The sequence below is a fragment of the Neomonachus schauinslandi genome, chromosome 6 (assembly GCF_002201575.2).
Source record: "Neomonachus schauinslandi chromosome 6, ASM220157v2, whole genome shotgun sequence".
Taxonomy (NCBI): Eukaryota; Metazoa; Chordata; class Mammalia; order Carnivora; family Phocidae; genus Neomonachus; species Neomonachus schauinslandi.
In genome coordinates this window covers 77,523,554-77,546,191 of record NC_058408.1, presented here as the reverse complement: position 1 = coordinate 77,546,191, position 22,638 = coordinate 77,523,554, and the positions used below count along the sequence as shown (strand labels likewise).

Sequence of the window (22,638 nt, the reverse complement as noted above, 5' to 3'; positions counted from 1 at the left end):
GAGAATCTCAAGCCGACTCCCCATTAAGCATGGAGCACAACACGCAGCTCATTCCCATGACCCTGAGACCATGACCTGAGCCGAGACCAAGAGTTGGACGCTTAACCGACTGAGCCACCCACGTACCCCTAGATTAGAGAATTTTTTAAGTGAATTATCAAAAATATGACATGCCAAAACCTGTGAGACACAGCTAAGAAGTTACGCTTAGAAAAAAACAAATCCTTAATAGTATGTATTAGAAAAGAGTTTAAAAAAATTAGTTAAGTATCTACATTTTTTTAAAGCAAAAGAGCAAGTTACAACTAATATATGCACAAAGACATGTTACAGATCAGATATCAATCTCAAGGTTGTGAGTTCGAGCCCCATGTTGGGCTCAGAGCTTCCTTAACGAGAGAGAGACAGAAAGAGAGAAAGAAAGAAATCTTCCCATGAAGGAAACTCCAGGCACAGACGGCCTCACATATGAATGAATACCTAAGAAGTAGCAACAAAATAAAACAAAATCCGACTTCTGGTTTCAGCTCAGATCATGATCTCAACATGGTGGGATCAGGTCCATGATGGGCTCTGTGCTCAGTGGGTCTGCTTGAGATTCTCTCCCTCCTTCTGCCCCTCCTACTTGTGTTCTCTCTGTCTCTCAGATAAATAAAATAAATCTTTAAAAAAAGAAAAAAGTGAACACCAGAGACATTATGCAAGTGGCCGGCACCACGAAGATCTGGACTTCAGAGCGCATCTTTGACCACCCACTGGAAACTGTTACAACAGCTGTAATGCAGAAATACCCAAACTCTATGGACCCAAGTGTGGTTGGAGGTGATGTACTGGACAGTCACATAGATCGCTCTGGAAGGCTGCAGAGCCAAAGACTTCTCAGCACAGAGTGGGGACTGCCTTCCATTGTGAAATCTCATATTGCAGCAAGAACTAAAACATTTGTGCAAGAATATTTTGTAGTTGATCCTGCAGAGAAAACGATGGAACTTAAATCTACTAATATTTCATTTACAAATATGGCTTCAATAGTTTGTATACAAACCACACCCTCTGGACCTAGAAAAATCCGTTTTGACTCAAGAAGCCATAATCCCTGGGAAAGGAGTCAGTCTCAGCAGTTACCCTGAAGGACCAACGGCAAGTATGGTATCTTCAAATGCCAACAAAGGTCAAGAAACAATAGAATGGGTAACACATCAATTAAATGCTGAGATTGAAGACTTGGCAGCTTCGGTGAGAGGGAGCATAAAGACATCGATGGCAGCGGCAGGGTTTGTAAAAGAAATGAGGATGAAAGCTGGTATATGACACACCTGCTCCCCACATCTCTGCAAGCTGGCAATATACTTGTTATTTAAAAAACAAAATTATATGTTAGGTAGGATTTTTTTTAATAAGCTGAACGAAAGCTATAAGACTTTTGATCAAAACAAAGAGGTGTAGGGTTTCTAAATAAAAGGGATCATCCAAAAGTATTGTTTGAAATAACCATCTAATTTCTGAGGATTCTAGTATTTATGTGAAAATTTAACAATTTCTGAAAGGTACTTGGAAAATCATATTGGCATATTAAATCTCCTTTAAGGTAGAATTGTAAAGCTTTTCACGCATTAGAACTCTACCTGGCTTTGGACTAACCCCAGAACAAAGCTGAGCCACCTAAATACATATAATTACCCTGATACAGTAAACCTCAAGAGCTTGCATTAAGGAATGCTTTTTAGGGGCGCCTGGGTGGCTCAGTTGGTTAAGCGACTGCCTTCGTCTCAGGTCATGATCCTGGAGTCCCGGGATCGAGTCCCGCATCAGGCTCCCTGCTCAGCGGGGGGTCTGCTTCTCCCTCTGACCCTCTTCCCTCTCGTGCTCTCTGTCTCTCATTCTCTCTCTCTCTCAAATAAATAAATAAAATCTTAAAAAAAAAAAAAAAAGGAATGCTTTTTAAAAGAAGAAATTATAGGGGCACCTGGTGGCTCAGCTGGGTAGACGTCTGCCTTTGGCTAAGGTCATGATCTCAGGGTCCTGGGATCAAGCCGCATCTAAGGTTCCGGGCTTAGCAGGGAGTCTGCTTCTCCCTCTGCCTCTGCCCTTCCCCCCTGCTTCTGTGAACACTCGCTCGTACTCGCTCTCTCAAGTAAGTAAAATCTAGGGCACCGGGGTGACTCAGGCAGGTTGGGCGTCTGCCTTTGGCTCAGGTCATGATCCTGGGATCCTGGGATCGAGTCCCGCGTTGGCTGCCCCTGCTCTGTGGGGAGTCTGCTTCTCCCTCTCCCTGCCGCTCCCCCTGCCTGTGTTCTCTGTCAAATGAATAAATAAAATCTTAAAAAAAAAGAGTAAAATCTTAAAAAAAGAAAAAATTATGTACTTTTAAAAGACATTAATTTGTATAAAATAACTTGCTCTGCTATAAACCACCATTAAGTGTTTCGTTTGGTACTTAAATGACATTTTTGGAATGAAAATTATAAAGTAACATATAACTCCAACAACAACAAAAAAGGATTTTATTGTATTAAAGAGTACTGTATTAACTTGCTACAGTTTTGTAACTTAAGAAAGGTATTACCTTCCTTGGATTTGTACTTCAGGACAATATGCTGTAACGTTGGCTTATGATGTTCCCTGAAAAAAATAAAGTCAACCCAGAATTTTGCAGCACTCCAAATGTAGAGAGAACAGCTGTTCACATCTTTTAGCATTTCACGTTTGACTAACTTATAAATTGCCAGGTGTTAAAACCATGGTTCTGTAATTGCTAAAGCATGACATGTCAGGAGATAATTACTTTTTTTTTTTTTTTTTTTTAAAGATTTTATTTATTTATTTGACAGAGAGAGACACAGCGAGAGAGGGAACACAAGGAGTGGGAGAGGGAGAAGCAGGCTACCCGCAGAGCAGGGAGCGCGACGCGGGACTCGATCCCAGGACCCCGGGATCATGACCTGAGCCGAAGGCAGTCGCTCAACCGACTGAGCCACCCAGGCGCCCCGATAATTACTTTTTGAAGTGATTGTGACCACAAAACATCTTTTTTACATGAAGAGCTGAATGTTATTTGGAATTACTCAAATGATGTCTTTCTGAAGCATAAATCCCAGGTACTTAGTGTTTTTAATACTATGGTGCAACTGCAGGGAGTGGGGGTGGTGGGGAAGAAAAAAAGTGATAATGAGAAAAAAAGCACTGATCTAAACTAAGCACTACATGAATTGCTTTGGAGCTTTTATTTATGGGAAATCCTTATTTTGGATGCCAAGGGGCAGCTGCAACATAAAAAACAATCCAGTAAATGTATTTTATTTCAAATTTTGTAACAAGCAATTATCAACCAGTAAATACCCTTGATACTTGCAATTGTTACATACAGAGTATTTTAGTTAGAAGGTAATTAGCTCTTGCCTGGATTCTGTAATGCTTAATGTGATAAACTCATAAGGTTTCCTGTAAAACAAACCAGTTAATTTAGGCACATAACCACAGAAAAAGTATACCAAACTACTTAAAAATTAGTGTTTTTCTACTTAAAATATTGTTTAGCTTCAGACTTCTTTTTTTTTTTTTAAAGATTTTATTTATTTATTAGAGAGAGAGCACATGAGAGGGGGGAGGGTCAGAGGGAGAAGCAGACCCCCCGCTGAGCAGGGAGCCCGATGCGGGACTCGATCCCGGGACTCCAGGATCATGACCTGAGCCGAAGGCAGTCGCTTAACCAACTGAGCCACCCAGGCGCCCATAGCTTAAGACTTCTTAAGACATTGGTAAAATCAAGTTAAATCCATGATTTTTTTTTTTTTTTTTTAAGATTTACCTATTTATTTTAGAGAGAGAAAGAGAGAGCGCACAAGCAGGAGGGGCACAGGGAGAGGGAGAGAAAATCTCAAGCGGACTGTGCTAAGCACAGAGCCCAAAGAGAACATTGCTAAACATTGATATTTGATAAAAAGTTGCATTCTATAATTTCTGTAAATTATACTTGTTCTGAAAAAGGTGCAATGCCCTAATGGTAAAACAATTTCTAAACAAACAAAAGTAAATATCAAGTCCATTAAAGTAGACATAAATGTGAAAGCCAAAACAATACACATTTAAAAATAACAGAGGAGATTATCTATGTGACCTTAGAGTAGGAAAATTAATTTTAAAGAGGACACAAATGACAGCAACATTAACAAATTTAATAAACTAATCCAAGGATCTGGAAAGTTTTCCTGGTAAAGAGCCAGAAAACAAATATTTTAGGTCTTGAGGGCCAGATGGTCTCCATCATTTCACTCTCAACTCCACCCTTGAAGCCACAGATCATACACAAATGAATAGGTAAGGTAATAGGTAATAGGTAGGGATTTGTAAGAGGAGCACAAGGGAGGCTTTAGAAGTCCTGCCAGTGTTTGTTCCGACCTATGTATTAGTTATGTGGGCATTAGATTTGTAGTAATTCACTGAACTCTAGACTTAAAATGTGTGGATTTTTTAACACATCTGCTATACATATAAAAATAAGATTTACTAAAAAATAAAACACATTTTAGGTTAGTGATCAAAGAAGTCATCAGAAAGGAAGCTGAAACCTGTGTAGGAAAAAAAGCTCCACATATTGATACTTAGATTTTGCAGCTAAAGTAGTAGTAGAGAGAAATTATATCCTTATATGGGCATAATAAAAAGCTTTACAATAAACTCATCTTCAACAAAAAGTTACAAAAAATAGCCTATAACCAAAGATAGCTGAAGGAAGGAATAAAGGTAAAAGCAGAAGCTAATTAAAACAACAGTGAAGGGGTGCCTGGGTGCTACAGTCGGTTAAGTATCTGACTCTTGATTTTGGCTCAGGTCATGATCTCAGAGTTGTGAGATCGATCCCCACATCAGGCTCCACACTCAGCGTGGAATCTGCTTAAGACATTCTCTCCCTCTCCCTCTGTCCCCATCCCTGCGCTCATGCATGCGCATGCTCTCTCTCTCAAATAAATAAATCTTTTTTAAAAAACACAGTGAAAATCAATAAAACCAAAAGCTCGTTCCATGAAGAATAAAGTATTATCTGTGATAAACATTAGTCCAAAAAAATCAGAAAAACCATTAGGAATAAAAAAAAACAAATGAGGGGCGCCTGGATGGCTCAGTCGTTCAGCGTCTGCCTTCGGCTCAGGTCATGATCCCAGGGTTCTGGGATCGAGCCCCGCATCAGGCTCCCTGCTCGGCGGGAAGCCTGCTTCTCCCTCTCCCTCTCCCCCTGGCTTGTGTTCCCTCTCTCGCTGTCTCTGTCAAATAAATAAAATAAAATCTTTAAAAAAAAAGGAACAAATTAAACATTTTTATTTTTTCCCCAAATTTTTATTTAAATTCTAGTTAGTTAACATAGAGTGCAATACTGGTTTCAGGAATAGAATTTAATGATTCATCACTTGCATACAACACCCAGTGCTCATCACAAGTGCCCTCTTTAATACCATCACCCGTACAGTCCATCCCCACCCACCTCCCTCCATCAACCCTCAGTTTGTTCTGTCTTTAAGAGTCTCTTATGGCTTGTTTCCCTCTCTTTCCCCCCCTCCCATATATTCATCTGTTTTGTTTCTTAAATTCCACATACGAGCAAAATAAAATTAAATATTTTAAAATGATTAAAAATACTATAGACAAGTTTATGGAAAAAAATACTGACAGACAGAACTACAGTGATCACCAAAAGAGTAACACTTTTTGACCAAGTGGGACTTGTTTTAGAACACAAAGATTAGTTATTAAGAAACGTGGAAATGTAATTCAATAGATCTAAAAAGAAAAATATCATTCCTGTAAAATGTTAAGAAAGCATTTGGAAAAATTAAACTCTAATTTTCAATAAAATAAGACTCAAGGATACTTTGTGAACATGACAAAATCTACCTCAGTCCAAAACCAGCAGCATGCATAGCATTCCCATTCACACGTATTGTGTTAGTCCTTTCATTGTGCTGCTTATTTTTTTAGATGGACAAATACAAAATCAGATCCTTTTCATCACATTATACTAAAAAAATTCTGGATTAAGGTACTAAATTTTAAAGAAAAGTCTTATTAGAAAAAAGACAGGATATAGAAAAATTTCATTAGGCCCATGGGACCAGAAAAACAAGAATAAAAAAACAAGACGTAAGAGGGTTGTATCACAATGTAAAACTTTTAGAAAGGATACTATTATGACAAAGCATACGAAGAGAAAATAATTAGTAATTATAACAAAAGATTAGCATTTAAAATACATAGGGAATTCTTAAACTCAGGCTGAAACAACTTAAAAAGCCATAGGTTTATGAAAGTTGCACAAACTCAGTAATCAGAAAAGTAGAAATTAAACAGTGACGTTTTACACTCTTTAGTATAAAAATAATTTTTATGTCTGGAGAGAAGAGAGGAAGTCATCTTCTAATTAATAAGTTTACCTAGAAAAATTAGAAATTCTCATATCCTGTAACTCAAAAATACTAATCATTGGACTTTAGAGCAATAATTCTCAAATTTGATGTGTATCAGCATCATATGGGCACCTTGTTAAAAATATGGATTGCTGGGCCTTGCCCCCCCAAATTTCTGTTCCAATAGGTTTGGGAGGGTACATAAAAATCTACATTTCAGACGAGTTTCAAGGTGATGCTGCCATTTCTGGCCAAAGAACCTAACTTTGAGAAGCACTGCTCCAGAGTTTGGAGATAGACTTGCATCTATGCAGAGAGAACACGGATATTCATAGCAGTATTTATAGTAATGAAAAGTGGAAATTACCTAAATGCCTACCAATAAAATATAGTATTTAGAATATAGTGCACCCATACAGTGGGAAAAATAGAGCATTACAAGGGATAAACTACATATGGATCCATCTCAAATTACTGGTGAACTGAGGGGAAAAATGTCCATCATATATACACGAAGATAATTTATACATTTTTAGAAGTACTCAAAACAATGAACAGTATTGTTCAACTCTCTACTCTCTCAACTCATATTTTTTCAGTGTTCATGTTAAAAAAAAAAAAAAAAAAAAGGAAAAAAAATTGGAACTAAAAAAAAGGGCAAAAAGGGGAAGACCCCAAGAAAGAGCTATCAGAAGACTGGTATCAGAAGAGGACAAAGAAGACGTGCACCCTCAGTTGCCAGGAGAATAATGTAGCAGTTCTTCAAGGAAAGCAATGGCAATTAAATCATTGGCCACCTTTACCTAGATAGATCCCAAAAAGCAGAGAGGAAAGACCAGGACAGAATTCCATGGGATGAATTTGAATGGGAAGCTCAGACACATTTACCAGAGAATGTAACTCTGAACCATCTGCTGTGCAACTTATATACCCAACCTGGCTAAAGTCATTACGGAGAGTTTTTGTAACAGGCCTGCAGGCCATTCATTCTCCTAAACATACCAGCTTTCATAGCAGGATCAAACAAGACCTGTAAAATTAACTACTAAAATAACAAGACAAGTAAAATTAATTACTTGAACTATCTCTTGACGGTTTTAAGCACTCATTTCAGGGCTGTCATTGGAAGGTTATCCACTATGTGTCCCTATATTAAGATCAAAAGAGATATCTTCCAAGAAGTCCTTGTGTTTAAAAAAAAATTCTGTCTGTATCCAAAATACAGTGTCTTCCTTTTTCCGTGGCTATCAGAAACATCAGAGACGTATTTGTAAATCAACTTAGAAACTCTAAGATACATAATGATCAGTACGTATCTACAAGCCAACTTGGCCCTGCTTCTGATCTATTACTTTATATTTTCTGTAAAGTTACATTTTTATCTATTACTAATTTTCTCCATCTTAACAGATGGAGTCCTACAAATCTCAGAGTCCACTGTAAAATAAAGTGGGGAATGAATAAATAACTTACCTGGGATTTGTTCATTTTCTGCTGTCTTGGAAAAATGTAGACAACTCTGAAGACGTGCTGGGTTACAACAAGAGGGATGGGTCATGGAAGATCTGGCCTGCCCGGGGGGCTCCTGAATCCTCCTGCCCTACAAAACTACACATACCCAATAGACAGGAAGAAGAATGTCAGTACCTCTGACCTTCAGATGTTCAAACACCACCTATCTAACGTGACTCTGATATAATCACGTAGTAGCTCCTGGGCATAACATTTTCCGCTGGGTAAATGTAAATATTTGCTCCCTGAGGATTTAATAGTTTAAACTTCTCTTGATGCTCACACAAATTTTTTTTTTTTAAAGATTTTATTTATTTATTTGACAGGGAGAGACAGCCAGAGAGAGAACACAAGCAGGGTAAGTGGGAGAGAGAGAAGCAGGCTTCCCGCCGAGCAGGGAGCCCGATGCGGGGCTCGATCCCAGGACCCTGGGATCATGACCTGAGCCGAAGGCAGACGCTTAATGACTGAGCCACCCAGGCGCCCCCCCCCCAATTTTTTTTTAATAAAAAATATGGTTTAAACAATACACCCAGTGAAGTAACATTAACTCTTCACCGAAACTGTTGTAAAAATACTCCCGACTAATCTGTTACCAATTTCCCTGTTACTAAACCTTTGGTTAGTGATTCCACAGAAAGCTATAAAAAGCAGTGCTTTAAGGAAAGGTCTAGGTTTCAATTTCTGTATCTTGCCGTTTCTCAAAGGATCTTTTTAATGTAATTTGCTTTTCCTTGCGTGGAAAGCAGGGAGTTCTCTCTCATGAGTCAGGAGACAAGACTTTCAGTCTTCGCCACTAACTGATTCTGAACAAGTCAGTAACCTTCAAGAGGGAAAGATTTTTTTATATTAAATGAGACAGAAACAGAATTCTTGAAGATCCTTCCTGAATGCCAGGGCAAGTCAGGACTGAGCAACAGCGCACATCAAGATGCAGTGATGGGCTGAGCAGCGCAGACTTCAGGAAGGATAAAGGCAGAACCGGGGGAACGGGGTCCGCCTGCCGGGGCTGTGCGGTTACCACCCCGCCTCGGGGAGACCCCGTTCCCTCGACTACCGCACGCAACCACCCGCCGCGTAGGCAAACGCCCTCCCCGCAGCGCCGTCCCCTTCCCACCGGTTCCGACACCCACCGCGCACACGCACACGCCCTCTTCCTGCGGCCTCCTGGACGGGGCCCCACGGACAGCACCGCACGCTCCGCGCAGGGGCCGATCACGTGGGGTCCCGACCCCTAGTCCTGATGCAGACGTCCCCATCCTGCCGTCGGGGGGTCCGCCGAACTCCTCCATACTATCGGGCACCGACCGCCTATCCCCGACCCGCGACCCCCGGGCAGCATGGCGCACCCCTCGGCCCTCGTCCAACCGTCTCGGGCTCACCTGTCGCTCCGTCGTTGTGAAGCACCGGCCCCAGAAAAGCGCAGAGCATAAGAGGCCCGAGAATAGCCTCCCACGCGAGAACTGAAGAAAACGGGTTGGGGGGGGAAGACGGAAGTGCACGGAGACAAGAGGCGGAACCAGGCATGCGCAGAAACACGCCTGCGCGCAGAAACACGCCTGCGCAGAACCGGGCAGTCCCTGCGATTAATGCTGCAAGTCAAAACGACCTTTCCCTGCTCACTACGGCGGTGCGAGATTGGCTGAGAGTGCAGTATTTACCCAGCACGTGAAAGTTTGGGGCGCTTGAGATAGTTCCCCAGGCGGTCAGAGCCGGTCAGGGACTCCCCACAGCTTACGGATTATAGCCGAGGTTTTTGTGCAGCAACTGTGCAATTCAGACACAGAGCGGTCACGGAAAGGGAACCTGCATGTCACGTTCACTTTTTCAAATACTAGGAAATAGATTCCATCAATAAAATAAAAGAATGCCTAAAAAAAAAAATAGTATCCGACACCATCAGCGATTCTCTCAGAAAATGAAAAGCCAGGGGGCGAGGGCAGGGTCAAGAAACTAGTTCATCAAAAATCATGAAAACAATAAATGAAAATTGTAGATAAATCATAAAACAGACACACTCCAAAAATATATATTCATTTACATAAACATATTCTTTCCTCTGGAGACATTAAGATTACTTGAATAAATGAAGATCTACCCTTTCACAGAAAGAATCGATATTCTTTGAAAACATTCCACTAGGAATCTCACAGTCTTGCATGTATTTTTTTCTTTTTGATTTTTGTGTATCTTAATGTGTACTTTGCAAAAGCATTCTCAACTTCATCTGGAATAAATAAAAATCTAAATTAGCAGACAATAAACATTTCAAAAAGAAAAATTCCTGAGAAGTATCAATATGCATAATATTGCTCGAATAAAAATAGTTTGGCATCTGCTTCATGGAAACAAAGCCATGATTAAGTGTATTTTTTGAATGTAGTACAATAAATGTAGCATTTCAAAGCGCTGAGGAAAGAATGAAATATTCCAAAAGCAATCCCTTCCCAACAATTTGGAGTAAAGTTATGTACATAGATCACACATGGTACAATTCACATGATTCGAGATTTAAAATAAAACACTAATAGTGTGAATAAAAATAGAGGTGACAAGTTGTGACACCAAAAATAGAAACCATAAATTTAGTACCTGATACATTATAAAAAACAAACAACTCAGCTCTATTTTTTAAAAAAGTTAAAAGCAAATAAACAAAATTATATTTTTATTATTTGAAAGAAAAGATATATTAATTTAAAAAGAGATCTTTAAATCAATAGAAAGAAAAACTTAAAATGGGCTACAGAACTAAGCACTTAATATGATAATGAATGACAAAGGTATATAAAATGAAAATGAATGACAAATATATATAAAAGTCCATTATGAGAATTGAAAAAATGCAAATGTTTAAGTAAAAACATGTAAGATATTGAGATTTAATTTTTTTTAAATTTCTGTACAAAAGTTCACTCTGTTGTACTTTTATGAATTTTGACAAATGCATATAGATCTGTGTAACCACCACCACAGTCAAAATACAGAACTGTTTCATCACAGCCCCCAAAATTCCTTCATGCTACCGTTTTGAAGTCAAACTTTCTTAACCTTTGGCAGCTACTATCTCTTCTTCATGCCTATAGTTTGCCTTTTCTGGAAAGTCACATATATAGACTCTTACCGTATGTAATCTTATGAATCTGCTATCTTTTACTTAGTACAATACACTTAAGATTCATTAATGTTGTTTAGTGTATCAATACACTTGTTGGCTTTTATTTCCCAAGTCCTACTCCATGGTATGAATTTACCACACTTCACTTATCTCTTTCCCAGTCAAGTGACTTTAATTTCCAATTTGGGGAAATTATGAATAAGTAAGATACCATTTTGGAGTATAAGACTCAAACGTATTTTTAAAAAGAGTAAGACAGAGTTAGGATGTGTGCCTGAGAAAATACTTATTCTTACTCACTTTTATTGAGAGTTTAATTCATGTAAACTCTCTGGAGGCTCATTTTTTTAATCAAATTCTAAAGGAATTTTAAGTGGGAAATTCCATTTAGACAACTATGCATGACTTTATAATAATAGAATTAATTTTCATTGATGTATGTACAAGAATGTTTACATCAGTCAGAGTTCAGGTGGGAAGAGAAACCTCTCAAATATGATGAGAGGGAATTTAATAGAACAGGTTAAAACAGGTATTTTAAAGGCAAAAGTGAACACCAAGGTAACAGGGGTAACAATTGCAGACAGCAGCTACCACCCCAGGGTAACATGACGGAAGAAGTCAAAGAATTCAAACATAGCCACTCAGAAGAGGATTCCACACTTGAAGAACTAGGATTCCACACCTGAAGCAGGGGAGGTGCCTGGGTCATGCTGGTATCATAGGTGCTGAGAGAAGAGCCTCGCAGAACTGGAATTCAGACCTTCAGGGGGTGCTGTCCAGTTACTGCAGGACTGTCAGAAGGGCATGGTGGGGTAATGCCTCTGAGGGGTGTCCCGCTCAGCTGGTGCTGCCTGTCAGAGATGGATCAATATGGCTACATGTGGGAGAGCTAAAAGAAGCTGGAGAGTGAGCGAACCTGCTGGGATTAGATCCTAGTGATGGTTGCAGAACTTTGTGAATATACTTGAAACCACTGAATTTTCTGCTCTTAAGGGAGTGAATTTAATGATACGTGAATTATATCTCAATTTTTAAATACTTCAAAAAAAGAAGCTGTAGTGTACCACTAGTGGCCAAGGTGAAGGGCCATTGCTAGGGTGATGTTAAGGAAAGCACTCTGCAAACAGGAAGAAGTTGCTCCTCCCATAACCCTGTCCTCCAAACTTCCTGTAGGGTCTCCTAGGGCAAAGCCTAACAGGCAGCAGGGGACAAGTGTGAAATGTGGCTTACACAGTTCCAAGCATCAATATCGCAATGCACAGTAGAGAATGCTAGGCTTAGTGTAAGGAGGCAATAGCTAAAACTAACAGGATTCCTCACAATTTAATTTATAAAAGCAAATACTAGAAACAAAATGTCCTTGAAGTTTGTGTAAGCAAAATAAATTAAGGCCATATAGTGGAACGCTATGTAACCATTAAAAGTGGTAATGTAGAGGGGCACCTGGGTGGCTCAGTTGGTTAAGTGCCCGACACTTGATTTCAGCTCAAGTTTTGATTTCAGGGTCCTGAGTTCAAGCCCCATGTTGGGCTCCATGCTAGGCATGGAGCCTACTAAAAAAAGAAAAAACTGGTAATGTAGAGGTATACTAACTTACATAGGGGGTTGGTTACAAAATACTTTGAAATTAAGAATTTGGTTTATGTAAGCATATTTAAGACAAGATCACATTTAAAAAATGTACTAGAGAGGGGTACGTGGCTGGCTCGGTCAGTAGAGCATGCAACTCTTGATATCAGGGACATGAGTCCGAGCCCCACGCTGGGTGTAAAGATTACTTAAAACAAAAGTGAGAAAAAAAAATGTACCAGAGAGTGACATTAGCATGATGGCAGCATAAGACATTGGTTCCTCCTTTTTCTCTCCCTTTTTAAAAAACTAATTTGACATCCATCCATGAACAAAAATGGGTTGGTGGGAGTTGTGGAACCCAACACTATATGCCAAGAGACCCAGAATGAGTCTCCTCTACCTGTGTACCTATTAACAGGCACGCAGTCCTTACTAAGAACTGCAGAACCAACAGAGCCAGCAAACCTGCCCAGTGCCTTTTGCCCTGGTTGGGAAAACAACCAGAAGAGTGCTCACCTAGGACAGATGAATGGTAAAGAAAATACACACACACACACACACACACGGGAATATTATTCAGCCGCAAAAAGAGAAATCTTGCCGTTTGCAATACAGATACACCTTGAGGGCATTATGCCAAATGAGATAAGTCAAACAGTGAAAGACAAATGTTGTATGATCTCACTTATATATGGAATCTTTAAAAAAAAAAAAACAACCAAAATCATAATACAGATGGGGGGTTGCCAGAGGCAGGGTGTGGGGAGTGGGTGTCATGGGCAGAGGGGCTGAAAAGGTACAAATTGCCAGTTACAAGATAAATAAGGCTGGGGGATATAATGTTTGGCATGGTACGTACAGTTAACAACACTGCATTGTATTTTGAAAGGTGTTAAGAGAGTAGATCTTAAATTTCTCATCACAAGAAAAAAACCTGTAACAATTTGTGATAATGGATGTTAACTATACTTATTATGGCAATCACTTCACAATATATATATGTGCCAAATCATTGTGTTGTCAACCAAATGCTTACCCAATATTATATGCCAATTATATCTTAATTTTAAAAACTATCCAAAGCCAATTATATATTCAATGCAATCCTATCAAAATTTTAATGGCATTTTTCACAAAAGAGAAAAAACAATATTAAAATTTGTATGGAACCATAAAGACCACGAATAGTCCAACCAATCATGAGTAAGAACCAAGCTGAAGGCATCACACTTCCTGATTCCACACTATACCACAAAGCTGTAGTAATTAAACTAGTATAGTATTGGCATAAAAATAGCTGGGAAGACTAATGGAACAGAATGAAGAGTCCAGAAATAGACTCATGCATATACAGTGAACTAATATTTGACAAGGGATCCAAAAATGCTCAATGCAGAAAGACAGTCTTTTCTTTTCTTTTTTTTTTTTTTAATTTTATTTATTTATTTGCCAGAGAGAGACATAGTGAGAGAGGGAACACAAGCAGGGGGAGTGGGAGAGGGAGAAGCAGGCTTCCCGCCGAGCAGGGAGCCCGATGCGGGGCTCGATCCCAGGATGCTGGGATCATGACCTGAGCCGAAGGCAGACGCTTAACGACTGAGCCACCCAGGCGCCCCGAAAGACAGTCTTTTCAATAAATGGTACTAGGAGAATGAGATAACCACATGGAGAAACATGAAATTGGACCTCTATCTTACACCACTCACAAAATTAACTCAAAATAGGTTGAAGACTTAAACATTAAGACCTGATACCATAAAACTCTTAGAAGAAAACATAGGGTAGAAGCTCCTCCACAATGACTTTCTTGGTAATGATTGTTTGGACATAACACCAACAGCACAGCACCGAAGAAAAAAAATCAGCAAGTAGGGCAACATTAAACTCAAAAGCTGCTACACAGCAGAAGAAACAATAAAAAAAATGGAAAGGCAACCTATAGGAGAAAATATTTGCAAACGATATATCAAATAAATATATAAAGAACTCCTAAAACTCAAAAGCAACAAAAATCTGATTTAAAAATGGGCAGAGGAGAGGTACCTGGGTGGCTCAGTCGGTTGAGCTTCCAACTCTTGATTTTGGTTCAGGTCATGATTTCAGGGTCTTGATCTCAGGGTCATGAGATCAAGCCCTGCATCGGGCTCCATGCTCAGCAAGGAGTCTACTTGAGATTCTCTCTCTCCTTTTGCCCCTCCACCCCACTCTCTCTAATAAATAGATAAATCTTTCAAAAAAAAAAAAGGGCAAAGGAATAGGCATTTTTCCAAAGTAGGTATCTACATGGCCAAGCACATGAAAAGATGCTCAGCATCACTCATCATCAGTGATATGCAAATCAAATCCACAATGAGAGATCACCTCATACCTGTTAGGATGGCTATTATCAAAAACACAAGAAATAATATGTGCTGGCAAGGATGTGGAGAAAAGAGAACTCTTGCACACTGGTGGTAGGAATGTATGTCAGTACATCTACTATAGGTAACAGTATGAATGGTCTTCATAAAATCAGAAATACAATTCTCATATGATCCAGCAATTCCACTAGTGGATATATACCCAAAGAAAATGAAAACAGGACACTGAAGAGATATATGCACTCCCATGTTTACTGCATTATTATTCACAATACCCAGGATATGGAAACAACCTAAGTGTCCATCAACAGATGAATGGATAAAACAGGTGTGTATATATATGTGTGTACACACACACACAAACACACACACACACACACACACCCAGCGTAAGAAGGAAATCCTGTCCACTTGCAACATGAATGGACCTTGAAGGCACCCTGGATAAAGTTTCCATGCCAAGTGAATTTTTCTCACGGACTCAGGTCCCAGCACAATGAACAGGAATCCCACCTGGAAGATAAAACTCTCTTATCTGAGCTCTCTCTCTGTAGAGCTAAATCGCAGAGACAGAACCCCCCAAAAGAGCTTACCTTGTATTTCTCTGATCAGATTTGTTACTCATCTCCCAAGTGGGCAAACCTGCAGGATGTCGCCATTCTCAGAAGCCATCAAAGACCCTGATCCCAGGTTCAGAAGGGAGGACGAGGTGGAGCTGCATGAGGATGACACCAGCACTCTGCGCGAAGTGCCACTTGATTGAAGGGACAGCTTCCCAGTCTTTCCTGATCTTTCACAACCTTGACATTTTGATGAATACTGGTTGGTTATTTTGTAGAATGGACCCCACTATGTGTTTGTCTGATGTTTTCTCATGATTGGGATGATGTATGTGTGGGACAAGAATACCACTTAAGAGATGTGTGCTTCGCAGAGCATCGTATCAGGGAGTTCATCATGTTGCTATGTCTTATTACTGAGACACGTTAACCATTCTGTTAAAGTTATGTCTGCCGGGGTCCTCTGCTGTAACATTACTATTTTTCTCATTTTAATTAATATCTTAATACTAGCATCTGTTAATGGATAGTGTCTGCAGTAATCATTGATGTGTGGTTTGCCTAATGATGGTCTTCTTATTTCCTTCATTTAGATGACTTTTAAAGATTTTAAGAAATATTTTCAATTTCAATTTGTAATTTAAAAGAAGCCCAAATCATCAAATCACCCGTAAGACCTCCTGGGCACTTGTGCAGGACTGGGGTCCATTCACAGGATACCAACAATTATAAAATTCATTCAGGCTTCCTAGTTAAAATATCATTACCACATGGCAACCAGAGGTACAATTCGTATTTCATTGGGGAAGTCGGTTTTAACATTTTCCGATCCTAGACAATTAATAATAATTCAGAAATTGTATTCTTTTAACATCTACAATAATAAATACCAGACTTCATGAATGCTTATGTCATTTAAAATTTGGATATCAAAAACAATCTTAAAGTAAGATGGTACCCCTTTTATATATTCTTTTATGTACATATATATGGGTTTTAAATATACGGGAAAGGAAGATGTTAAAGGTTACACCCTGAACTAATAGCAATGGTTACAGCAAGGAAGACTACCAATGTACAAGTGGTAGGTTCAAAAAAAACTAATGATTGAAAGATTTACTTTGAAATAATTTCAAACTTTAGGTAAGTTGTAAGAAAAGTGCAAAGAATTCCCATATCCCCCATAGCTAGATTCCCCAGCTGTTAACATTTCACTGCATTTGCTTCGTATCTCTGTCTGATCAACTATCCTATTATCATTATTCTTTTCCTGAGTATATGAGACAGAGATACGGATGTCATACATCACAATTCCTAAGTACTCCACCAGGCCTTCTCCTAAAACAAGGACACTTTCTTACAGAACCACCAACTAAATATGCAAGTCAGAAAATCAACCCTGACAGAGCACTACTGTCAAATCCACAAACCCCATTCCAATCTCAACAACTGTCCCAACAAAGTCTTTCCTTTCTGGTCCTGGATCTGGTCAGTCTGGGTTTGTCCTGTGTTTCTTCATTACCAGACTTTCTTGGTAGTAACCACAGAAAAGATGGATCAGTGTGTATGTCAGGGGCCACACAATGCAGACCATGGTGATATTAGCCTGGATCATCTTGTCATTTTGGTGTCTGCCAGGTTTCCCCACCATAGTATCACCATTATCCCCTTTGAAATTGGTATTTGTGGAGATATATTCTGAGGTTATGCCAATAATCTGTTCCTCATCCACTCACCAATCTTAGTATCTATTAATAATGTCACTAATAATCAATCACTACTATGATGGTTACCAAATACTGGTTTTCTATTTCCATTATTCCTCATACATTTACTAGTAAGGAAGAGATTTCTCTTCTCCCCACTTACTTATTTCTACCTCAATATGGATTCATGGCTTTCTGTTTTATACCATAGGTTATACTCCATTGTTACTATTCATTTTTATGTTCAAATTGTTCCAGATTTGGCCAATAGGAGCATCTTCAAGATGGTCTTATAGTAACTTTTGCTATGCCCCCATTATTCGTTGAGCCATTCCTTGCCTTCTCTCACAGGAAGATGTTTTAGGCTCATCTGCTTTTCCAGGCCCAGGTCTAGAATCAGGCATTTACCAAGGACTTCTGCTTCCTTTAAGTGGAAGACAGTATCTAGAAACCAAACTCTGGAAGCTAGTGCTCATAGCTCCTGGGATGGAGTTGCTTCTGAGCAATCTCAGCATAAAGAGCTAGGAAATCTGTGTATGGAGGACATTCATACACACACACACGCATGTGTATGTTTGTATACACACATGTATATCTGCATATACATGTGCATGTGTCGACCCACATATGTACACACACACCTGTAAATGTATCTAGGTCTATCAGTGTACATATATTTAAAAAATGATCAATTCCTACCAATACCTCCAATTCTGATTCAACACCTCGGGGTTCTGTTCCATCTTCCACCTTTCTATATTTATAAATACCTTCAACAGGGAGAAACTTGGCTCCCATTTTCAATACATTCATCTTCCCCTCAATGCAATCAATCTCCAACCACGCCAACAATTTCCTCTATCTATAATCTCCTTAGCCACCAACTCCCCAGTGTCCCATGTCTCTGTGATAGGAACAGTAGTGCTACTCCGTTCCTCTGTGTGGAGCTCCTCTCTTCACCTCACTGACCTGCAATGGGACTGCTGTCCTTGTGCTGGAAGGGAAGGGAAAAGAAAGGAATAGCTGTAATTTGAAAAAAGAATATATTCCAGTATTATTTGTAAAATAAAAATAATAAAAATGAAGAAATAACGCTACAGATGGAATGTTTATGTCCCATATCACTTCTTCCCTCCGAAAAAATCATGTGACAAACTAATCCCGATGTATTAATCCTATTAGATGGCACACAAATTCAATACTACTGAATGATACCAAATGTCAGTATTATTTATGTTAACTTCTATTGCTTGACTGGGTTGGGTCAGCCGACTTTTCCCACTATAACCACACTTACGTTTTACCAGCTGTCATGCTTGGTCAACAGTATATGCTTGAGGACTGCAAGGATGGAGGAGGGCAAAGGGACGTGCTTCTTCCCGGGCTTTCCGTCCACATCCTGTGCTGTCAGCACCCTAGCAATGCTGCTTCACACCCCAGTCAGGCATGGGGTCTTCTGAGAGATGCAGCTAAATTCCGTTTGCAGTTTTTCTAACACTCGCACACCCGCGTCATCATGCCCCATCAGAGAAACCAGTGCCAGGCAACCAGCACTCTCTCCTCAGCCAGTACGGGCCCAATCCCGAGAGGCCCCTCCTCTGGGCTCCGATACCACATCAGTGGGACAGGTTCCTTTCAGAGGCCTGCACTTCAGCTCTGAGGGAGGCCCCCCCCCACCCCGTCCCTTCATTTGACCAGCCTAGAGCTGGTAGCTGCGGCCTGCAGTTGCTATCTTAGTGATACATTTGGGTTTCATTTTTCCCTTTTCGATTCCTGCTATCTTTATATCTCAGTGTGCCCTTTTAGCCTTTCAGATCCCCAGTTAACAACTGTATACCAAGTTAACAGTGCTTTAGATCATATTGTTTCTGTTCAAATCACTGCTATGGTTTCTGTCTTCTGACAACCCTGGTATGTCTCACTGCAATTTAATCTCAGGAAGAGTAGAACTTACATTTTATTCACTGTTGTACAATGCCTTCTACTTAATAAGTGACTAATAAATACTGATCGATTCAACAAATGTTTGTATTTATAGTCACTAAAACGTTTTTCTCACTGTGGGTTGAGGATTCAGCTCTACTCTGGATAAAGTACACAATGTCCAAAATTGTATTGTTCATAATCATGAAAAATTAGAAACAAGATGCCTTTCAACAGAATTAAGTTATTTTAATAGAACGGAGTATAAGATGCTAAAAAATTACAAGAGCTACATATATAAACACGGACATAACTCAAAACCGTTATGCTGGTTTTAATAAAGGAATAGTGTTCAGGATAAGGCACAAAGGGTGATGTGACAGAATGTTACTAGAACCACTGAAATTCACCATGAGTTTATACAAAGCAGCAAAAAGCAGAGAGTGAAGAGCAGTGAAATCATTGGTGTGGAGCAGTAGGGTGGTATCCTATGGTTGGCCCATCTGGATTGTGCACCACCAGAATAATGGGGACCCGAATACAGGGCCTAGAAATGTAACAGCCACACCAAAGGATAAATCTCTATACAATAAAAATGTGGTTTCAAATCAGTGAAATAGGGGTGAATGAATCAAAAGGTGAAAGATCAATTGGCTACTCATTTGGAAAAAAACAAAGTTGGATTTTTAGTTCATACCATATTTAATCAACAACAGAAAAAGGTCAGTAGACGATTCTATTCACTTTAAACACGTTTCGTATGTTTTAAAGACAAACCTGACAAAATACAAAGTTTTGGTAAGAATTTTCTTGTATCAACTCAAGAAGCAGAAATACATTTCATACTATGGAATGACAGACCATTTTATTTCTAATGTTCAAGTTCGAAACATAAATGCCTTTAGCTCTAATAACAGAAAACTCTGACCCAAACTGTTCAGTATCTGTGAGGTAGATAATATTATCTCCATTTTGCAGATGAGGAAATTGAGGCAGAAATTAAATCACTACATAGGTCACTCAAATAATAAGTGACAGACATAGAACAGCTTGTCTGAAAAAAAACACGTATAATTGTAGGAGCGAAAATGTGGCATTCTACCACACTAAATACAAATGCAGATAGTTTTTTGCTCACATAAAATCTGACCTTCACACTTAAAACTTATATAAGCATATTCTTTGGATATAACACAAATATAAAATGGGGAAAATTTCTTCAACAGGCCCTGCTTTCAATCTGTACAGAATAATAAGTACTAATGTTCAAGGCCAATTTTGAAAATTGATTCAGATGTGTATTATAAATGTGTACTGAATCATTGCATACTTCAAGTAAATCTTGATTTTATCAGTCGTTATTTGATCATCTCCTAAAAGAATAGTTCGTTAACAATGTCTATACTGATTTACACGTGCCACCAAAAAGTAGAAAACACACATGACACATGGTATTTCATGCATTCAACGCTTCTTTTAAAAAATATATATTGTGGTGTAAGAATATGATGGGACAACAATAGCATTTAGTGTCAGAAATCACAGTGTATGTTACAAAAATTATTTAGCTAAGGGTGCATTATTCCTACTATAACTATTTTGGAGGCTACAACAAAATCAAGCATATAGAAAGTAGCCGTTAAAGAGCACACTCCTATGTATAAGCCTAACAAAGCTCAGAGGCTTATTATTACTCATGTAAACAAGCAGTGCTGTTACTTTATTCACATAGACAGTGCTGTACTTTGAGTTTACATATATTATTCACATATACACTTAGTGCTGTTACTTTAATCACATATACACTTAGTGCTGTTACTTTGATGTTTACAAAGTGCTGTTACTTTATTCACATATACATTTAGTGCTGTTACTTTGAGTTTACATATATTATTCACATATACACTTAGTACTGTTGCTTTGATGACTCAACTCACTTGTGCCTTCTCAAAGCTACATATTCCTTGTTGACTGTGACGGTCAAATAAATATCCCGTGTTAGATTATTAATATTTAGTATTGCATCCAAAACATTGCTTCCAGAATAAGATTATTTCTAGATGAGGATGTTTTCCTCACTTTCTAAACTGACAATTTTCTTTTGTTATGTATTCTCTGATAAATCAATCTTGAAATGTTTTTCAAGTTATTAGCTTTTATTCCACTCTCAATTATCTGATGGTCAATCAGATGTAGATTCTTTGTGAAAATTTTCCTATATCCATTTCATTTTGGGGTGTTTCAATTCGTAAATTTTTGATTTACCAAATGCTTGACTTGATCAAAGTTTATTAAAATGAAGAATACTGAGAGCAGTTTCCCTGCCCACTGAATTCTCTGACATACAGTGTTTCTCATACCTTCATTAGATTCACAAGGTATATGAGATGAGGGATGGCTAGGATATACCATGACAACAAAAAGCCCTAAACATGTAATGGCTGAACAAATCCGAAATTAATTTCCAGTTCATGACAAAACTTACAAGTGATGTTAGAGAAGGCAGAACTCTGCGCAGGACCCTGGTTTCTTCTAACCTGTGAGTCTGTAATCTCTAATGATTAGCTCCCAAGTTACCCTGAGGATGATCTCCATTACCCTTTGATAAGGAAAGAAAAATGGGAGTAGGAAAAATTCCAAATGAGGTCCTTTACAAGCTTGGAATTTGTTTCAGAGGTCATATGGCCTCATGTGAATGGAAGGAAAGCTAGAAAATCTTGACTAGTTGGGTAACCACAAAGAGAGATGGGTATTGGGAAAAACAAAGTTTCTGCCACAGAGTTCCTACCCTATGTGAATTCCCTGATGATGAGTAAGCGCTGATTTCCGGCCAAAAGTTTTTCCACATTCACAACATTTATAAGGTTTCTCTCCTGAGTGAATTCTCAGATGGGTAGTGAGGGTAGATTTATGACGAAAACTCTTCCCACATTCGTTACATTCAAAGGGTTTTTCCCCTGTGTGAGTTCTCTGATGATTAATAAGAGTCGACTTCGTAAGAAAAGCTTTCTGACATTCATGACACTGAAAGGGTTTCTCTCCTGTGTGAGTTCTCTGATGTACATTAATGGCTGACAGATGACGGTAAGTTTTACCACATACATTACATTGAAAGGGTCTATCTCCTGTGTGAGTTCTCTGATGCTGAGTGAGGGCTGACTTCTGGCAGAAGGTTCTCCTGCATTCATTACATTCATAGGGCTTTTCCCCCGTGTGAGTTCTCTCATGTCGAGTGAGGGATGACTTCTCATAAAAGGATTTCCCACATTCATTACATTTATAAGGTTTCTCTCCTGTGTGAATTCTCTGATGTGCGTTAACATCTGACTGCCGATAGAAAGTTTTCCCACACTCATTACACTGAAAGGGCTTCTCTCCTGTGTGAGTTCTCTGATGAACATTAACTTCTGACTGCCGATAGAAAGTTTTACCACATTCGTTACATTGAAAGCGTTTCTCTCCTGTGTGAGTTCTCTGATGCACATT

At 39.0% G+C, this 22,638-nt stretch overlaps 2 protein-coding genes and 1 pseudogene across 3 annotated transcripts in view; 1 reads left to right on the top strand and 2 right to left on the bottom strand.

Annotated features, from left to right (window-relative positions):
- Window positions 1–9,390, bottom strand: part of LOC110585941 (zinc finger protein 33B) — a 47,003-nt gene extending 37,613 nt beyond the window's left edge. For both annotated transcript variants that reach the window (XM_044916456.1, XM_021696079.2), the window contains exons 1-2: window positions 9,293–9,390; window positions 7,872–8,006 (exon numbers count right to left, since the gene is read on the bottom strand). In XM_044916456.1, coding sequence (XP_044772391.1) covers window positions 7,872–7,886 — 15 coding nt within the window. In that variant the 5' untranslated portion in view covers window positions 7,887–8,006; window positions 9,293–9,390. The remainder of the gene's footprint in view (window positions 1–7,871; window positions 8,007–9,292) is intronic.
- Window positions 726–1,311, top strand: LOC110586065 (annotated as a pseudogene).
- An 11,615-nt stretch (window positions 9,391–21,005) lies between the features above and the next one.
- The window catches only part of LOC110586058 (zinc finger protein 84-like), a 23,333-nt gene continuing 21,700 nt past the window's right edge, over window positions 21,006–22,638 (bottom strand). The window contains exon 5 of the mRNA XM_044916207.1: window positions 21,006–22,638. This exon is cut by the window's right edge and continues 1,469 nt beyond it. Within this exon, the coding sequence (XP_044772142.1) occupies window positions 21,937–22,638 (702 nt within the window). The 3' untranslated portion in view covers window positions 21,006–21,936.